The sequence below is a fragment of the Capricornis sumatraensis genome, chromosome 2, assembly GCF_032405125.1.
Source record: "Capricornis sumatraensis isolate serow.1 chromosome 2, serow.2, whole genome shotgun sequence".
NCBI classification, from domain to species: Eukaryota; Metazoa; Chordata; class Mammalia; order Artiodactyla; family Bovidae; genus Capricornis; species Capricornis sumatraensis.
The window spans coordinates 56182930-56203871 of NC_091070.1; the positions used below are offsets into that span (position 1 = coordinate 56182930).

A 20942-nucleotide genomic window follows, 5' to 3' on the forward strand; every position below is an offset into this window, starting at 1 on the left:
AATGGGGGCTCTCTGTCTGCCCATGTGGTTTTTATTTTCTTCTTCACACTTTCTTTCGTGACCAGATTTTCTACCCCGGTGTAGTCAGACCATCTCATTACGCAGGATCAGTTTTCTGACTGCGAGCGCTCGCCCAGGCCGGGGAAAAAGCAGCGGACCGGCCCGGTGTGCCCCGGCTTGGCGCCCCACCCTTCTCGGGGCCGGGGGAAGCCGCGGCTGCTCGGGGTAGAGGAGTTGGGAAAGCCACTTCCCAGCGCAGTCTGACTCTGGGTCATCCGCCTGCGAGCGCGCGGACCCCACCCAGCTGGGGGAGACGGGGGCGGGGCCGGGCCTGGAGGCGGGGCCTACCCAGGGGCGGGGCGGGGCCGGCCTGGGAAGACGGAAGCCCCCAACCTAGGGGTGGCGGCAGGACCCGGATCCCGGAGTACCACGTTTTCCGGAGCCGGACATCGGGAGACGGCGGGCGAGAAAACCCGGCGCCCGGAAGCTTTTGCTTTCTTTGACGCAAGGGCTCGGGACGCAGCCGCCGTCGGCCGAGCGCCCGGCGAGGAGCGACCCCAGACGGAGTCTTCGGAGTTCCTCCGCCCCCGCCTCGCCGGGTCCCGGAGCCTCAGTCCTTCTCGCAGCTCTCCTGGTGGCCATGGAGTGTCCGCACCTGAGCTCCAGCGTCTGCATCGCTCCGGACTCAGCCAAGTTCCCCAACGGCTCCCCGTCGTCCTGGTGCTGCAGCGGTGAGTGCGGCCCCAGGCGGCCCTGCAACGCACCCGAGGCCCCGGCTCCGCCGGGCCTGCCGTCTAGGGGCCGCGGGCGGCGGACGCGCGGACTCGGGAAGTGGTGCGGGCAAGCCGGGCCCGGTGGCTGGGGAGGGGTACGCGGTGAGGCGTGCGGAGCGGCGGCGGGCGGAGCGGCGGCGGCGGCTCCTTTGTTTCCCGTGGCCCGACGGTCCGGCCGGCGAAGGAGAGGCCCGCGAGGGATGAGAGCCCGCGGGGGCCACGAGCGCGTGGGGACGGCGGCGAGCCGGGACCCTGGCCTGCGGCTCGCGCCCCCGCGTCGCCCGGCAATGGCTGGGGGCTGTGCTGGCCCGTGTCGCCGGGTCGAAGGGCTGCGGGAAGTGGGTGTCCGGCCCCCACAAGGCGGCCGCACGTGTGGCGGGGCCCAAGTTGTGTCCCCTCCTCTACCGGACAGGAAAAGCTCCGCTCTTGGGGGCAGCTTTGTCTGGGTTGCTGAGCGCGCTGGGGCCCTTCGCTACCTGCTCCCGCCCCGCTTCCTTTCGCTTCCCCCTGTGTTCCAGCGACCCGATCTACGCCCGGTGGGCGGGAGCCGCGACCCCGCGAGGTGCTCAGAACTCGGGAAGCCGAGGTCAGAGGCTTTCATCAACACGGGAGGGGGAAGTTTGAAAACAGGCTGAGGGTTAAAAAAGCTCAGAAGGCTGATGGAGCAGCTGCTTTGGAGGGGCGGCTCGCGCTGCCTTTCAGGTCGTCTTGGTGGGTTGAAACTGCTTTGGGATTTCCGAGTCCATGTGCTGGAGGACAGTTATTAGGTTTGTGTAATGCTTTTGCATTGCTTAAGCATCTTAACTCCTGCCCGGGCCTCTTGGAAGCCCCAGTGCCCTCTTATTGTCTGCTCTAGCGACTTAGGATCGCACCGGCCACACTGCTTTGATTACTTCCTGGTAGGGCCCTGGTGCAGCCGATAGAGTCTTTGTTTATTAGCTTTGAGATAATCGGTGGCAGCTTGGGTTGGAGTGTAGAATGTAAATTGTGCATTTCAAAAATCTTAAGTTCATTTGAAGAAATAAAGAGAAGAAAAGAGCAGTGGTACGGTTTAGCTGTGTGACGTTTCTCATTATGGGCCGGAGCTAGGAAGATAGTTTAGAGAATGCCTTAACACTTTTGACAGGTTACTTCTTAAATGGTGATTATTATGTCCTTGAAGAAAATCACAGGCAACAGCCACAAAGAAAAATGTACCCTGTATAAGGTGTCTAGATAACTGTGGCTTCCTTGAGCTCTGAGAGGTTTGATGCTTTGCTTGCCTTTGTAAAGTCAGATTGTCTTTTTCTGCACGAAGCCCATAAAGATTATAACCGGTTAATTGATTTTGCAGTGCAGTATTGCAGTTCTTTTATGAGGGTGCAGAAAACTTACCAACGAATGTTTCTTCTACAGTGAATGTTGAGTATGAAACAACAAAAAAGGTGTGTCAAATTGCTTTATTAGTTGATGTTGCATTCGCTCTAATTGTAGCTGTGGTGCTGCGATTGTGGTAAGTTACGTCTTTCTTTTTTTTTCCCCAAGAGATTTGGGGGAAGAAATGACCAAAGTAAACACTAGTAAAAGCATACCTCATGAGGAATGATGAAATTACTTTCTCTGTGGATTACTTTCTACAGGGATACAAAGCAGACAGCTCCCTTATGGCTTTTTCTAGGTAGACTCCCATCAAATTTTAAAATGGCCTCATTGGGCACATGCATCTAGAAAAAGGAAAAGAGTTTATGCACGTGACAGATATCCTGTTGTGAGTCAGCCTTGCCTTTGCAGTCAGGGCGTCCACTTGACTGTGGGAAAGGTGCAGAAGATTGAACATCTCTTGAGGAACTTAAGTTAAAATGGAACATAACTTAGAGGCTTGTGCTGATATGAAGAACAAACTAGCATGGCTAGCTCTAAGGGAGGGGCTATTTCTGTCCAAGGGCTAAGATGGCATCTTTGCATCTTGCAACAAAGTTTGTCTCTGACATTGCTTTGGGAGGGTGATTTTAGTCATGTGCTTTCATTTGTAGAACCAATAAAGCTAGTTTTGCAACTTTCTGTGGATTTTTTCCTTCTGCTCAAGTTCTGTGAATTGAACCCATTTCATGCGGGCCTCCCACTAACCTATTGGCATCCATTTATTGATATAATCTCATATTTTTATATTGAGCTTGATCTTGTTCTTGCCTGCCTGTTGTTTCAGTGATTGAACGATTATTAACTATGAGTCTTTGGCTAATTCATCATCTTGGAGTGTTATGTATTCTGGTATTTATTCTCCAACACTCTCAAATGTCTTCTTTCCTTTTCTTTTCGGTAGGGCATGAAAAGAGTAGCCAGTGTGTGGAATAACGTGGTGACCGAGTGCTGAGTCTGATTGTGTTCTTTTTAGGGAGGGGAAAATCCCTGTTTTGGCACTGGGACAATAAAAGTAATGCCCTTGCCCTGTTTTCTTTGGGAGCTTGCAGTTACATCACAGTGAAACAGCCTCAAGGCAGCCAAGCATATTGCAAAAGACCAACATCCTAGGCTCTTCTAGGTAGCAATACATCCTTGGAAAGTAGTTCTGTTTCCTTTGAGCCTAAGTCTTACGGTATTTGTAAAAAAAAAAAAAGGGGGGGGGGTAATACTTAACATTTACTTCACAGGTTGTTAGGATGCACAAGGTAATTTTTGTGCAAACTTTGAGAGAGTCCAAACACTATTCAAGTAATAGGTGGTTTTATAGGTCAGAACATCTTTATAAAAAAGACTCTGAATACTTAAGTATCTAAAGCCCCTTAAATAGGGACTGGGACAGACTGGCTTTATGCTGAATTATGCTTTGCAAGGAGATCTATTACTCAACAAGATTAGGGGTTGTAAGAAGTAATTATACTTCGGAATTAACTTGAGCTTCTTATCTGTGGAAAGCCCTTGGTACATATTATTGTATATGTTATGTAATTGTGTACCACAGCGGTTCTCAAACTTTTTTGTTTTCAGGCCTCTTTTACCCTCTTAAAATTATTGAGAACCCAAAGAGCCTTTGTTTGTATGGCTTATAGCTATTGATATTTGTTGTACTGAAAATTATATTTATAAATAACGTATATTTATTATATCCTTTACAATTAATAATAAATCCATTACCTGTTAACAAATAGTAATTTACGTAAATTTTCAAAATAAAAATTTGGTGAGAAGATTGGCGTTATTTTAATTTTTGTAACTGTCTTTGTTGTTTGGCTTAATAGAAGACAGCTGGATTTTTACATCTGCCTTTGCCTTGGGTCTCCTGAGATATCACACATTGGGTAGCCTCTGGAAAACTCCACTGCATGCTTGTGAGAGATTAAGGGTAGAGAATAAAAGTAACATCAGTATTATTTATGAAAATAGTTTGACCTCATGTACCCTTGAAGGGTTTTGGAAACCCTCAGGGGCTCAGGATCACACTCTGAGAACCCACTTGTATACAACAATACTAACAGTTAAGGACAGCTACTCTTATCAAAAAAGCTTTCAAATATTAAAGAATTCCTTAAGGTCTTAAAACTAGCTGCATTTATGTCTGAGTGGAGAGTCATAGAATTTATAATATATAAGCTGGGATGATGGAGTCCAGTAGTCAGTCCCTTGCTCTCAAAAAAGTTGCAGTCTAATCTAGTTGGGGAGAGACAGGAAGCTAACTGGTTAGAAGTTAAATCCATGTTGTGGCTTAAGGTAAGTGTTGAAAATAGTAATCTCCTAATAAGGTAAAAGTTGATTTATGTCTTAATTTTGCTAAATTCGTTCTCGTTTTTAAATGAAAATGTTTTAAATAAAAACGAGGTCATTCTTTCAAGGTTTTTGTTAAGTGCACGTACCAGATGTTATCTTCAGAAGCTGGAGACTTGGGCATTTCATTTGTGTATGTGTGTGTGGGTAAAAGGGTTGAACCAGTGGCAAAATACTGGGGAGAAAACCCAGATTGGTTAAAAAGATGCTCTAAACACAACTGTTTTCATAACTAAGGTGAGCCAAAGACTTTAAGGGTTTGGGTTAAATAGCCAGTTAAATTGCAGATATTTTAATAGCATAGGCATGAAAAATTTTTCCCTGATTCTTTAAAGAGTTGAGAAATCCTCTTATAGTTTCTAGTACACACTTGCCCTCACATTACCTAAAAAAAGTAAGTGTAGATTAAGTAAATATTTTGCAGTTTGGTATGGTTATTGGAGATTAATCCTTTTTTGAAGATACATTTAGTTGGATAGAGTTCTGATTATTGATCCCATCTCAGTGGTAATAAACTTGTCATTTGTGATAAAGCTTGAGCTAAAAATGAGATATCACCTTGATGGGGTGATGGGGTTATTTGGTACCAGATTTCTCTCACAACCTACATCTAAAGAAGTACCTTGCATGCCCAGTAGACTAAATTTTCTAGATAGGATCAGTCATTTGTTCATTGTAAGGTCAAATGCATTTACTGCTCTCTAGTAGTAATCCTGTATGAAATTAAGTGCCTAGCATGTAATAAGACACTCAGTAAATATTTGCTTAATGAATGAAGGAACTTTCTTCCTTTTGATGGTGGCTGGATTGGCCTTAAACTTGGTGTTTAAAGTAAATGGAGAGCATAGTAAGTGAGCTTCTCCCCAGAATGTTTTCACCAGTTGCCACTCATGGCTTTTAGTCTATAAAGTAAAGTTTGACTGGATTGTGAGGAACTGACCATCTGCAGTCTTGTTACCATGATGAATTTGAAGTCTTTTGACATTCTGTGTGATGAATTTATTCTTTTGACATTCTGTGTTTATAGATGGGCAGGTATGACATTTTAGTAGTAAATGTGGATGGGACAGTTAAAAATCAGTGGGCCTGTGATACTTTTGAAGATTAATATTTAAATTTCATACACTTTTCGATAAGATCTGTAAGCTTAAGCCAAACTCAGTTGTCTTTCTAGTTTTTATGTCAGTATCCCACCTGGAATCCCAGCCCCTCGAACTTTAAAGCAGCCTAAGCTTATTTCCAAAGTCTCTGAATAATTGGTAGTAGATGTGAAGAAGCTGGGATTTAGAATGTGCTCCATGTGTCCGTTTGAAGAGGCTGCAGTCTAGGGTCTGAGCCTAACATTTTGCTGTTGTGAAGAAGTTTTGACACATGGATCCGAAGTTATTCTCCGAATAAGTATTCTTAGTAGTATACAAAGAATATCCTTCATGGCCTAACAGCAGAAGAAAGGACGGGGTTGAGGGGTGAATTTGAATTGTTTGTTTCAGTTTCTTGTTATTCATTTATTCTCAAAATAGCTCATTCTCATCATTCTTTGCTTTTACAGCTTTAGCCTTAGGCTCTTATAACATCCTACTTTTTCCATTTTGAAATTTAAGCGATTTCCTTCTTTACTGGAATATGATAGATTAATTTTGAATCCTTTAAACTTAATTTAGAAGTAGTTATGTTTTTCTAGTGTTTGTTGCTCAGTGAGCAGAACAGTGAGTAACTTGGTTTGTAGCTCGTTGAGTAAATTCCTGTTTTAAAATTTAATTGAGTCCCTCTTCCATCAGGGAGTGATTTACAAGGGCATTTCCCCTAACCTGTGTTGTTTTTTTCTTTTGCAGTTTTCCCCCACTTCTTGAGCTATAGTAGATATTTTCTTTCTTTGAAAGAAAATAGTAGTGTCCTTTGATTGTGTCCAGACCGTGGGTTTTGTGTTCAACCTAAGCATCCAAGTGGACTTGGATAGTAGCTTATCAGTGTTTGAAGTGGGAACTATATATTGTTAATGTATTTTAGTGTTTTATGTTTATTCATAGCTCCTTTAAACACAAGAGCCACTGCATTCTAGGTGTTTTAGTAGAGCTTTCCTGGACAGATGGCTTAGAAGGAAGTACTTAGATTCTCAGCAGGGGCTGGTACTTTTTTGGAGGGTTTATTTGTGATGAAGCTTACCTTGATTGACAGCTTAGAATGCTGAGAATACCATTAGCAGCAGCAACAGCTTGTTCATCTTACCTAGAATTGTTTCGCCCCAAGACTTCTCAAGATGCCCTGTGATTTCTAATAGTCTATTTTGAGAACGTAGGGAGAAGGTATCTTTCACAATGAAAGGAAATTTACCTAAATATTGTTTATTGCAATTGTATCTTGAAATCTTTCTGGGTTGTTGAATGATCTTTGGCTTAGAAACTTGTAAACAGAGGTCATCTTTTAACTGCTGTGAGTCTGCAGATGTTAGTGTATATAGTAATTCCAGATGTTTTCTCATCTACTAGTTTTACTGAGTAGGAGGAGAACTGAGAACAACAGAAAGGGACTTCAAAGCAGTTGGCCAGCATTTAATCCTGACTAATTTAATTAACTACCCATCCTTGTAGTTTTTCCTGTTTCATAGATTGTGAAACTGAGACAAAGATTAACAGAGTTGCTCAAGATGCTTGGGGATATTAGAGATAGCCCAGAACTTAAATTCAAATACCATTCAAACCATACTTTTTGCTTGCCTTTTTAAAAGCAGGGTCTTTATTTTGTCATCTAGTCACTTACTGCTTGATAATTTAAAGGATTATAAGTGTTTGGAGACATACTTGAAGTAATTCCTCTGAAGATTTTTGATGTGAAAGTGTATTTTAAATTCTACATTTTGGAAATAATTTATTTTAAATTTCTATATTTAATTAGCTCTTCCTCCCTCTGTTTATTGATTAAAATGCCAGCAAGGTGGAACAAGGTTGTTAATACCGTTGGAAGAACACTGTTTTTGAATGTCTAAATTTTGGTTCAGATTGAATTTTTTTGTAGGCTGAAATGAGCTTTACTTTAGTTCAGATATCATGAACCAGCCTTCTCACCATAGCTGTGGATAAGGATAAAATGCAGTGAGCTCTTTGTCATTTTATAAACATGGCCCCCTCCCATTTGTTCATTTTGTTTCTGCTGGAGAAGATTCTTCTTGGAGGTTGTTTGTTATGGGGTGGGGGAGGGAGAGAATTCTTAAGATAGAGAATTTTGCTTTTGCTGCTGGTAGCTCAGGGGTTATTTGAATCTTTGCTTTTAGGCAGTATCTTTTGTTGACTGCATTTCGTTATATTTTAAGATTTTCCAATCATATTTCTTGTAGAAGTTACTTATAGTCTTTAGGCTGCAGTGCTTAAAACAAATTTCCCTTCCCCACCCCCACCCCACCCCGCCCCACACACTTAAGACATACTGAAAAACAGGTATGTGTTTGCTCTTTACAGATATATAATATACAGGTAAGCTTAAGAAGGCTACTTCAAATTTTGAAAACTTTTGTTGAAACAAAACTTGTGCATTGAAAAGTGAAATTTGTAGTTGTCTGAGTATTTGTGTTAGCTAAAGGCTTCACCATTAATCACCACTAGCTAATTAAATTTTCTAAGACCCTTTTGAGGAGGGAAATGAGAGTTTATTTTGAATATGAACCAGCTTGTGTCTCTGAAAAGATATTATAACCGACTGGATTTTATCTAGAGACTTTGTACTCTGCTTTAGGATTGAATAACTCTATCAGCAGGCTGCTTTCCATTTTGAGTAGATGTTCTTTCCTGATATTTTTTCTTTGTTCTAGGTGGGTTTAAGGCAGCCTTTAGAAATCTACTTGCCTATTTATCCTTGACCTGTCCTGAAGACTCCTAATTTCATGGACTGTTCTTGAACTATCTCATCACCAGGCAGAGCAGGCTGGTGATTAACTGTCATGTTCCTGCAGGTTTAATTTAACCAATTGTAAGATAGGACACTTGTTGATTTAACTTCTTTAAATCTTTGTTCTTACTGACCATGCTCAGGTTTTCCTTTTTAGATAATAGATCTCCTTTGTTTTGGTCAGAGTTCGTGAAGATCATGCTGAAATTTCTACGCAGCAAATTTTTTTTTTTTTTGGTGACAGAATGTTTCCCTGGGATAATGGATAGATAAATGTTGAAAAATATTCTAATTTGTTGTTGTTGTTGTTAAAGAACTTCTGTTTAACTTAATCTGGGGCTGACATTTATATTATTGATTGAGTGGTTTTTAAATTTTAGTGTCACACAGTAAAACTGAGATTAACTCTAGTTTCCGTCTGAATTATTTTGAATGTTAATTGTGAACTCTTGGCATTGGAGAAACTGTTTGCAACAACAGATTCAAGCTTCACCTTATGTGTATGAAGTAGCTGCCAGAGCTCAACATTCATACTGTGAGAATTTAATTCTAATTTAATTTAACTGCATCAGTTTCATTTCAGTTATTTCAAGTGTTTTGTTTGTGTGTAGTCTTTTTAGAACCTCATTTAAAAAATATTTTTTGAGACTTTTTTCCTTTGAATGATTAATATAGATTTTGGGGGAAATGTGGGTCAGATTTTTTTTAATGTACCTATTGGTTGTAAAAAAAAAATTCCAACTCTTGCTTTGCATCAGATAATTTTAACAGCTAATGGAGTTTACAGGTGCCTATTTTCTGTAATACTGGGTATCTAGCCCTTTAAGCAGAGTATAAGTATATGCCCAGTTTATGTTTTTTATTTCCATTTCTTCATAAATAGTCCCATTGATTTTTAAAAGGATAGTTTCCCAGCACACCAGTAAATACAACTGTGGTAATTTCACCCCCTTCCACCCCCAGATTTGTACTTAGTGCTAAGCTATACTGTATAACCACAAAAAGCTAGAAAAAGGATTGTACAACATAGATATTAAACCTGCTCTCTGAGTAAAGTCTTTGATAATGAGGTCCCTTAACGTCTTAAACGCTTTGTTGATTTATGGGAGGGAGTGCTTCCTATAAAATACCTGTGTGCCTCTTTTCTTGTCTTGTATACACTTGCTTTTGTTTTGAAATAATAATTGTGTGGTGTTTACATTTATGACTTGATTCATTTCTTTTGAAAATCCTTTTACTATTTAACTATGGCTTTGCTTACTCAGGTTGTTGGCAAAGTGTGGAATTGCATCAGATCTGGCTATATTAAATAAATGGAAATATTGGATGCCAGAATTTTTCTTAAGCGATTCATGGCTTTTGTGTTCGTAGTCTGTATAATCAGCTTCATAAGGAGAGTTATTTTTGCAACAATCTAAGCTCCTGATAATTTTTCTGTGGTTATTTGTACCTAGTCTTCCAAAGGCAGAAGTAGCCATTTTGACTCTGATTTAGTGATCTGCTTTGACTTGAGTAGTTTCAATCCTCTCCACCACCCTTTCCTCTTATTTGTAGGTAGGGGCACAGTTCCAGCATTTAGCTGAAGGCTGTAGAACAGATAAAAGCGTAATAGCTTCATAGGTGTGTTGTCTTTTTTTTTTTTTAACCAAAGTGGGTTTGAACAAGTCTGAGTCTGTGATAGAATGAATAATAAAAGATGTTTAGTACATTATAATTGAGCATATGTAGTTTCACATACATTATTTTCATATGTTGTTTTCAATTGCTTTTGAGGACTGATTTCAGAAATGCATTTCAAAATAGAGTAAAATGCTTGAGCAGGTGAGGGGACCAGTCTTATGGATCAGAATTTGCCTCTGTGTAGGAAATCAGCAGGCCCAGATGCCCTCTCTTCTGGCTCTGTAGGTATCTGGCTCTGTTAACATATAGATGATAAATTTCGGCCAGCTTTGAAATTACATTCTCTAGTAGAGGACACATACCATTAGCTCTGGAAATTAGCCTTGTGGTTTACAGGGAGTTCAGTAGGTGCCTGGCCCCAAATGATAAACAGCGTTTGTAATTTTTATTTTGTGTAATAGGTGATAGGCATTTTTTAAGATGAAAAAAAGTGGTTTAGGCAACTTCATGAATTGATATGATTGTTATATCAGTTTACCTTTTAAAGATTGGTGTTTTGGAAAAGTAGTACATTATACAGTTACGCCATACAGTATAGTATCAGAAGACTGAAAATAGAACAGCAGGTGCCTTCCCTCCACCCTCAGTCCTGATGTCCACAGACAACCCCTTTCAGCTCTGTTAGCTTTCTCCCTCATGCTGACCCATACTTCTAAGTAATACATTGTGATTTTTCAATTTATCCATTTTAGGTAGCATCTCTTGACATCCTGTGTTGGTACGTGAGGACGTTAGTATTTCATTAGCTGCCCCCTCTCCATTTCTCAATATGACCGGACCACAAATTTTTATTAATATTGTGATTACTTTTTTTTTCCTGGCATTTTATTTTTCCTTTAGTTAGTAATTACTTTTTTTTTAATTGCTTACTTTACTTTCTTTACATTTTCTCCCAAATGTAACGTATACATTAGTCAAATATCTATGAATGTTATTTTCCAAGCATTTAAACACATAATTTCTTAGTAGTAGCATTCCTGAGGCTCTCCTTCCTAGAGTGCCCTCGCTTCCATCTGAGCTGACTGTCCTCTGAGCCGACTGGACAGCTTTTACCCTGTGATTCCCTCACTGTCCTCTTGTGTTAGATCTCCCGTTCCCTGGATCCCGGGTCTTTCTCTTCCCTGGCTTATTAGACCATTGTATGCCATCGAGCTCCCTTCTCAGGGGAGCCACATTTTTGATCCCATCTAAGTCTGACACCTTTATTCTACCTTTGTACTTGACTGCTTGGTTGACTATAGACTGTTAGTTAGAAAAGATTTTTCTCTTAGAATTTTTTTTTTTTTTTTTTGGTGACCCAGCACAGCTTGTGGGATCTTAGTTCCCCAGCTAGGGATCAAACCCACGCCTCTCCCATTGGAAGCACAGTCTTAACCTCTGGACTACCAGGGGAGTCCCTCTCTTAGAATTTTAAAAGAAGTGTTCCTTTGTGTTTAGGCTTTCAGTGTTTTTAAGAAATGTGATGCCTTTTTGATGACTGTTTCTTCATATATAGCCTTTTATTCTTTCTCCTGGAAGCTTTTAGGATATTCCTTTTATCCTTGGTGTTCCAGAATTTCAGAGTGATGTGTCTTGGCATGGCTTAGTTTTTCTTTTCTTGTAATGGGTTCTCAAGGGACTTTTCGATCTGTGCATTTGAGAGTACACTAATTTTCCCATACTTAAATCTCCTAGTTTGTACATTTTTCTTTGTACAACTCCTATTAATTGAATGTTGAGCACTGTGCGTAGAACCTGTAATTTTCTTATCTTTTTATTTCTTTGCCTTTTGGTTCTAGTTCCTGAGATATTTCCTTGTTTTTATTTTTCCTTCTACCCTTCTATTGAATTTTGACAATAATATTTCTTGCTTTTAAGCACTTCTCCTCCTTTTCCTGACCATTGGTTTTTCATACATCCTATTGCTGCTGTTGCGCAGTGTCTTCTCTCGTCACTCCTAGGTTTTAGAGTTTGTTCTGAGGCTTTTCTGTGCTGTCTGCATTGTTTCTCTTGTTTCTGGGTTCCTCTTTTTCTTTTCAAAAGGATTCTTTCAAACTAGAGCTTTCCTTCACAGGATCTTATTTTATCTATTTTTTCATGTAAGGGTGGGGCACTAAAAAGCTCTGTGAGGCTTGTATACATTGGGCTTCACCGTGAAGTTGGGAACAGGCCGCCTTCTTCATTAGAGGAAGGCAGTCAAGACGTCCGTGTGGATATTTATTTTTTCGCACCATTTTTTCAGCATTCCCTCTGGGAACTGAACACCCGGCCGCTGATGTCCTGACGTGAGAACGTAGGAAGTCCATGAGCTCATCGTTCCTGCAGCCCTTGGGCCCCTTGTTCTTAGTGCCACCTTTACCCTGCTGTCTGCTGTGCCCCAGGTCCCTAAGCCCACAACTGCCTCCCGGCCGCACTCTTCTCTGCTGGCACTTGGGCTGCAGCTTTCTTAACGCTATGGAGATTGTTACTGCTCCTTCAGCTTCTTCCTGACTGCCAAAAGCATGCTGGAGTTTGCTTGTCTCACATGTTCTCTTTGGGAGTCACTATCGATTTAATTTTTTATTGTCATTTTAGTGAAATGGGGTGGAGAGGAGATAAGAGAGAAATTGGTATGCCATGGTTAATTTGGTGTTTATTTTTGTTTAATTAGTTAAAATTATTTGACCGTGCTGTGCAGCATGTGGGATCTTAGTTCCCTGGCCAGGGATGGAACCTGCGTCTCCTGCATTGGAAGTGTAGAGTCTTAACCACTGGACCACCAGGGAATCCCAATTAGTGTTTATTTTTAAATGAAATATTTTTAAATGCAGTTTTTAGGGTAAAAACATGCTTTGCCATATCAGAGATGGATTTTATTAGTAATCATCTAGAGAGTTAAATCACTAAAACTGAAATTTTGCAGTACTATTTTTGAGTAAAAGTTTAAACTCAGATTTACCTTCCTTGATAAGCAGAGCAAAATACTGCTGCTATTACCAGAGTCAGCAGAGAGAGTAGATAAGCCTCTAGGTTTGGCTCTGCTTGGGAAATTGGGAGCCAGAGTTTGGATGTATAAAAGAAACATGGTTGTAAGGTCATTTGGACTACTGCAGTTAATCTGTTATAATATTTTTACTGGATTAGTTTGTCATCCATTAATAAAGGGAAATTACTGCCAGGTTTATAGTACTATTTGGCTCTGTACAATGGTAATTTAACCTTTTCCTTTGTGTTATAGTAATTTTCAAAAAGTATGTTTTTAATAGGAAGTAAAGAATAAAAATGTAAAAATCTCAAAACCCTTTTTATTTTGATACACTTTCACACTTAAAGGAATATTATTAGAATAATACAAAGAACTCCCTTGTACTCTTTACCTATTCATGAGTTAACATTTTGCCACCTTGGTGTTAAATGTGTACCTTCTTTCTATATATTCCCCCCCACTCCCATCACTGAATAATTTGCAAACCTAATGTTCCTTCATCCATGAATGCTTTATCCCCCCTGAAGAACAAGGACTTTCTTTTCACTAAGCATGGGATATTGGTTAAAATTAGGACATTTAATGACTGATATAGTAGCATTACTGAATGCACATTCCATTCTCAGATTTCTCCCATTGTCTCAATAATGTCTTTATATAATGTCCTTCACAGCTATTTCCCAGTTGTGTTGCCCCACCCATCTCCCCTACATCTCGCCCACGACCATGTGTTTCATTTTGTTGTGAACTCTTTTAGTCTCCTTCAGTCTCCAATGATTCCTTATTCTTTTTTTGTCTTTCACGTCTTGAGTATTTCTATAGAGTGTACTTCTACTTGAGTTTTTTAGATTCAAGCCGTGCAAGGTTTTGATAGGAATACTGCAGAAGCAATGTGTCTTCTCAGGGCATTATATCGAGAGGCATAAGAAATTGGTTTGTCTCATTTTGGTAATATTTATTTTATTAAGGTGATATTTGCAAGGTTCTTTGTTGTAAAGTTACTTTTCTCCTTTTGTTATTAATAGCTAATTAGTAGCAGATGCTTTGAAATTTTACGTATAATTGTCTTATTCCTCATCAAACATTAATCTAGTAATTTAGCATGCACTGATGATTCTTGATTGAATCAGTTGTTACTAGGATGGTTGCAGAATGTTGATTTTTCAACTTATTTCTTCTAAGTATATATGGGGACGTGCTTTCCTTTCTCACTCACTTGTTTATTCATTTATTTTATTAACATGAACTCAGGTTTTCATTTTATTTCTTAACATCCTATTGCTATTTATTTTGAAGATCAAGTTGTCCTAGATTTGGCTAGTGGAGACCTTCTTAGGCCATAATTTTGACATGTCCCTATTGTTCTTGGAGCCCTTACTTTCTGGCATGGCAAGGTGCTCCTGGCTCATCTTGTACTCAGCCTGCCCACGTCTTGGAATCAGTTATTTCTCCAAGTAGCCATCATTCCTTTTAGTGGGGAATAATGTTTATAACCTAAGATCTCTCAGTAAATAGAAATTAAGAAATATGAGAATGTGTATGTGTGTATATATATATGTTTGTTTGTGTTTGTGTGTTTGTGTAGCCATGAGTTCATTTTGATACCTTTAATTCCAGTTCAGCACTTTCTGCATTTGCAATGCCCTTCTCTAACAGTGAGAATCTGGTTCCCATTATGCTCAACACATGTACTTGTTTGCTGTGTGCCATAATCAGAGAAAGTAGCTCTAAACTGCGGACCCACACCATTTCAGGAACACTGCTTGTAACCAGCGCTTAATATTCTTAATGGTGTTTTTTTGTCTGTATACTCACAAAATATAAAGTATTATGTTAAAAAATTGTGTTAGTCTTCCTTTTCCTTCCCTTTCCTTCCCTCTTTTAACACACTTATTTGACATACAGTCTGCTTCATTTGTTTTTGTTTGATTTCCATTAAAAATTTTTTTCTGCCTTATCCTTGCTGATTTTATTTTACTTTTTTTGAGTATATAAAATGTGAGTATGGGCTTTCCTGGGAGCTCAGATAGTAAAGAATCTGCCTACCAATGCAGGAGACCCAGGTTCGATTCCCTTGGTTGGGAAGATCTCCTGGAGAGGGGAATGGCTACCCACTCCAGTATTCTTGCCTAGGAAATCCCATGGACAGGGGAGCCTGGTTGGCTACAGCCTATGGGATTGGAAAGAGTCAGGCACGACTGAATGACTCTCACACACACACACAGTTCCAGAAGTTAAAACCGTACCGAGAAGTGTTACTACCTCACACCTCTCATTCCTATCTACCCTCTATAAACAACCAATTATTTTGATCTATCCTTGTTTCTTTCTTGTTAAAAAAAAGATTGCAGATACATGAGTGTTTTCTTTCTGTCACAAAAGGTAACAAACTAAGTACGCTCTTTTGGGATTTCTTTTATTTAATAGTATATTCTGAACATCATTCCATGTTTGCAGAAATTTTCCTTATTTTTAACCCATTGATGGTGCTCCATTTGTCATGGTTCGCAGTGAATTCGAATGGTCTCCTCTCTTTGGGTATTTAGGTTGTTTCCAGTATTTTGCAATATCAGATAATGCTGCAGCTAAAAGCCTTGTACAAATATTTTTTTTTGTATTAAGGGATATCTTCAGAGAAGACGGAAAGTTTTAACTTTTCAATTGTGTGAGCAGTATTGTGTAAGTGATTTTATAGTGCTTCAAATTACTTGTCTGCCTGCTCCTATCTTCACATCTGTGGTGACCTTACAACTGTATTCAAGGCTGTGGAAGTGAAGTACTTTATTGTAATTATATCTTTGTCTTGGAAACCTTGACATCAGAGCGCTAGAAGTGGCCTTGGAAACATTTTTAGCCTACATCCATGTTCATCTTAATCAGTTGACTTTTCCTTTCCTTTTACATACTCGTCAGTGCTATTTTACTGCCTGAGTGCTCAGATGCAACTGTTCCTAGTAGTTTTCTCTTTTGATTTAATTTGTGTTAGATTCCTTTATGTCATACTGTTAACTGGTTGCTCCCTCAGGTTATAGAATGGTGGTAGGATAGGACGGTTATACTTAGGACAGAAATAAGGATTTGGGCATCCATTTTCTCCAGTGGGTCTTAGCGCATTAGTGAGTAGGATAAACTCAGAGGAGCACTTTGGATTCCTAGATAATGCTGGTCCTCTCAGCTGGTTGATGACTTAAAAGCCTTTGTTCCAACAAGTGGGCATTGGAGTAGAAGGGGGACTTCTTCCTGCATTACTAGAAAACCAGGTAAAAGACTGGGAAACATAGCTTTCCATCAGAAAGGCCATAAAAAGATTACCTATGTGTTGAGATAACAGTCCCCTCAGCCTAAGGGTGGCTGAGGCCTCCAAGCAGATTACTTCTGGCCCCCATGATGACTCTTCAATTTACGTATGTGCACCATACAGATGTTATCATTTTCCGTGCATGTCCTGACATGAAAAAGGTTTGAAAAATTGGCTCGAGCACGGTCTGAAAATTAGCCTCTGAGAGCCAAAGACAGTGTCCCTTAAAGAGAACCAGGTCATCCTATTTATCCTGGATAAAAAAGAATTGAATTATTTAGAGTAGAAGTTTAAACCTACTGTCTGTAAAAATAAGCTGATCACCTTATCTTTTTTAAAATATTTATTTATATTCATTTATTTGGCTGTGCCAAGTCACGGCACGTGGATCTAGTTACCCAACCAGGGATCGAACCAGAGCCCCCTTTGTTGGGAGCACGGAGCCCTAGCCGCTGGACCACCAGGGAAGTCCCTGATCGCCATATCTTAAATCTGGTGTGATTTGAAATCATTTCTATTTGCTTCTTTGTTAAAACAAAAGTTAGAAATTTAAAAAATATTTTTGAAGACTTGCAACCCCACATATTGGATATTAGAATGACCAAGGTACAATGTATTTTGATTGATTAGATTGGTGTACCATGATTTAATCTCTATTCTGAATACGTCAGAGTTTAGTGTATCTCAGTATGGTTTTGACACCCAAGTTGCTTATGTACTTAAGTGTTTTATCTGAGTAGCATTTTATTCAGTTGTCTAAACTGCCTTGAAATGTGCTTCTAAAGTACATTTGCTTCTGAAGTATTTTACATTAACTGTGTAAAGTTTAATGATTCTGACATTAAGGTGTATATAGTCGTTATATCAATTTTGAGATCAGCTTATTAAAATAGAATATTTTATCTCATTCATTTGATGTTTTAAAAATAATTTAATTTCAAGTCAGATACCAGAGGAGTTTCTGAAGGATTTTTACTGACTTATTTATTTGGAATTTTTCTGTGAAAAGGAATTGTCAGCTCCCATCCTTTTAATGTGTGTAAACTAAGGGGAAGATTTCTGAACAATTAGCAGTCATGCTATATGGGGACATATGTTAACTGCCTTGTGTAGAATGGCTGTCACAGAATTAACCCCAGATAGCTGCGTTGTTTTTTTTTTTTTTAAATTTTAATATATTCTTAAGGGAAGGGAACTGAGAGTCACTGGGGCTGTTTGTTAGGCCCCTTGTGCCCTTCGTGTGCGTCATCTCATGAAACCCTTGCCATAGCCATCTGAGGCAGAGGTGGTCTTTGTCCTCTGTTACAGATGAGGAGGCAGGCTCTGAGACCAACTCCTTAAGGTCATAGAATGAAATAATGGGAGAGCTAGAAGGTGAACGGAAGACTTACGTGGGTTCTGGAGCCCATGCTTGCCTCTGACATGTTCCTTTTGAGTCTACAGAGTAATAGTCGCATTCCCGAGGGTAACCAAGTGACTTTGGTACATTTTTGTATTAAAGCAGGAAGGAATTCTTTTGGTGGGGTTAAAGGTCAAAGCCAGGGGATCAAGGCCTCTGCCTAGTTCAACCAAAATGATGTGGAGCAGAGTCCTTCCCCTACTTCCTTCCACTGGGCTGACAGGGCAAGAGGAGGGTGGGACAAATGAGGAGATGAGGCTTGACATATCTACACTACCATGTGTAAAGTAGGTGGTGGGAAGCTGCTGTTACGAGGCACAGGAGGCTCAGCTCGGGGCTCTGTGATGACCTAGGTGGGTGGGTTGGGGGGTGTGTGGGAGGGAGGGAGTATATATATGTGTGTGTGTATATATTCATATGGCTGATGCACTCTTGTACAGCAAAAGCCAAGGTGACGTTATAAAGCAGTTGTACTGAAAACAAACCAAAACCCCCAAATCGCATACACTTTGTGAGATCTTTAAGAGAAAAGTCAAAGTACTTCCTCAGAAGTCTTGGGAGTCTGGTTAGGATGTGGGCTCTGAACCCCAGCTACAAAGGCTGGGATCAGACATTACTGATGTGTGTGATGGGAATCAAATCAGGCTGGCTGGAATATGTCAGCGCTCTTAGGGTGAAGAGAGAATTGGAAACAGAAATGGAGGAGGATATTCTCGACTCATAATTATTCAATTAGGTTTTCAAATCCAACCTTAAATAAAATGTGAGGTTTACCAGAATGTTTATTAGGGAACATAATCCAGAGAGGCAAAAGGAATGAAGGATAAGGCTCTGTAGCTGTTAATGAAGAGAAAAGGAATTCTTGCAAGTGCCAGTGATGTTTTCTTAAGAATCTTCATCAAGAATTTGGGGTTGCTATGGGAATAGCGGTTTTGAGATTTTTGAAGGTCGTTTTGTACTATGTGATATTCCGCCCAAGAATTAGGTTGTCTTATTATGCTGCACATCTAGATTTAAAATATTGACAGGATACAGAGAGAGTCAGTCCTGAGGGATGCTGGCAGCTCAGTTGATGATGGACCCCAGTGTTTTACCGTCTTACCACCTCTGTTGCAGAGGGTATCATCTAGTCTTTGGATGGTTTTGATTCCTACGGGATAGACCCTCTTGAAGGGTCTCATCCTCACCTCTACTAAATGGCAGTGTCACTCATTTCTATGAGTCGTTTGGCAGGGGTGAATGGTGGATGCTGTCATCTTAGTAGCTTAAAACAATCATTTCATTTTGCTTATGATCTTGTAGGTCAGGCATTCAGGAAGAACCAGCTGGAGTTCCTTAAGCTGGAGCATCCACTTCCCTGGTGGCCTCTTAACTCACCTGTCACAAGCCTCTGTGCTCCCGGTCTCTGTTTCTGCACCTCTGTCCCCAGCACACACTAAGGTGTCATCTTCTGCAAGGTCTCTCTGCGTCGTTTGGCTTTCTTATATTGTGTTTCTCACAGGGTGCTTAGGCTTCTTCCATGGTGGCCGACCACCCCAAGAGCAAGCATTCCAAGCAATAAAAAGAGAAAACTGTCAATTTCTTACAACTGAGACCTGCGCACTGACACCCGGTCCCTCTGCTATATTCAGCTGGTCAGGGCACTGACAGAGCCTGCCCAGATTCAAGGAAAGAGGACACAGACCTGCCTCTCAGTGGGAGGAGCGTTCAAGAATTTGTGGTTATCTTTCATTTTTCATAGGGCCATTAAACAGAAGGGAAAGAATGGCTGTAAGAAATACTGAACCATGACCTTACCAGAAAGCAATTTACTTATCTAATGATTCAGGAGAGATTAACTGATTGCCAGCCTTGAATAAGAATGGAACTGAGGAAGAGAGAGCTGCAAGAGGGGGAAGGTGGAAAGGCGACCAAGATAAACTTTACTTCTTAACTGCTGCTGCTGCCTTGGCCCTACACCCTCCGTCCCATCATGCTCTGTGAACCTGCTGCTCTGAGCACTTTGGATTGGGTGCTCAAGCTTGGTCTCCTCCTCCTCCAGCGTTGGCTTACTTCTTTAGCCCTGGGTACTGCCTGTTGCTTTATAGGGGAATTTTCCTGTTTCTTGGGAACCCGGTGCCCACTCTCAGAATGGGCAGCGGTATCAGGGTGGGAGTGAGAACACAGACAGTGATTTTGGCTGCTTTGGCACTTTGGCAGTTGCTTAGTGTAGCCGGATTTCTTCTTGTGGGGACTACCTTACAGCCCATTTCCTTGCTTTATCCATGTGACTTTACCACTCACTCCTTACCGCAGTAATTTCAGAGAATTCAAGTTGAAGATAGACTTCAGAAATTTTAGCATAGAATAGGCTTGTAAGTATATGGTTCAGAGAGCGTTTATGGTATAAAGATTATATGCCTTGTTCTCTGAGCGACTGAACAACAGCAACACATCTAAAAATATATCAGTTGGAGGATAAACTGGGTTAGTCCTGGAGTCTGTTTCTATTTGTATATATACTGGAATATTTATAGAATTTTTTATGATATTTCTGCCCTATCCTTCGATTTCAAGAGGAGTAACTCTGCTGTTGATACTTTCATGGAGTATTTGTGTATGTGTGTGTATGTGTGTTTTGAGAAACAGCTGCAAATGTTTTTTCATTGGTGTGTTTTCAGACCCATAGAGTTGTAATTTGGGGTTTTGTTTTCACTTACCACTCATGCTTAATAATTTAGAATAAGTCTGTTTTATTAAGACAGCTTTATAATACCAGTATTTTTAAATTTAAGACATTTAAATTTAATTTTTGTTGTAAAAGAAGTAATGCTTTATGACAAAATTCAGACAGCATAGTTGAAAGTAGGGCTGTGTGGCTCAGTACCCCATCTCATTCTTTTTACATGACTGTTAACAGTTACTATATATCCTTTGAGATGTCAAACAGTTTATATACAGGTATATAACACTTACAGGAACACATAGTATGGAATCTTTTTAAAGCAAAAATAACAACTTGCTGGGCTTCTGCTTTGCAGCAGTCCCTGCCTTCAAACATTGAATTTGAGTTCCAGTTCTGTCCCTTACTAATGTAGCAAGGTATGTAACTTCTCAGTCATATGCCACTCCTTCCTTATCTATCAAACAGGCCAAATCATAGCACACACCTCTTTGGACTACAGAGGATTAAATGAGGAATATCTATAAAGTGGCACAGTAAAGTACAGTAGTGCTTGGCACATAGTA

At 40.3% G+C, this 20942-nt stretch overlaps 1 protein-coding gene across 2 annotated transcripts in view; it reads left to right on the forward strand.

The window, feature by feature from the left end:
• The first annotated feature begins 537 nt into the window (after positions 1–537).
• Positions 538–20942, forward strand: part of USP3 (ubiquitin specific peptidase 3) — a 97183-nt gene continuing 76778 nt past the window's right edge. For both annotated transcript variants that reach the window (XM_068963881.1, XM_068963882.1), the window contains exon 1: positions 538–731. In XM_068963881.1, coding sequence (XP_068819982.1) covers positions 641–731 — 91 coding nt within the window. In that variant the 5' untranslated portion in view covers positions 538–640. The remainder of the gene's footprint in view (positions 732–20942) is intronic.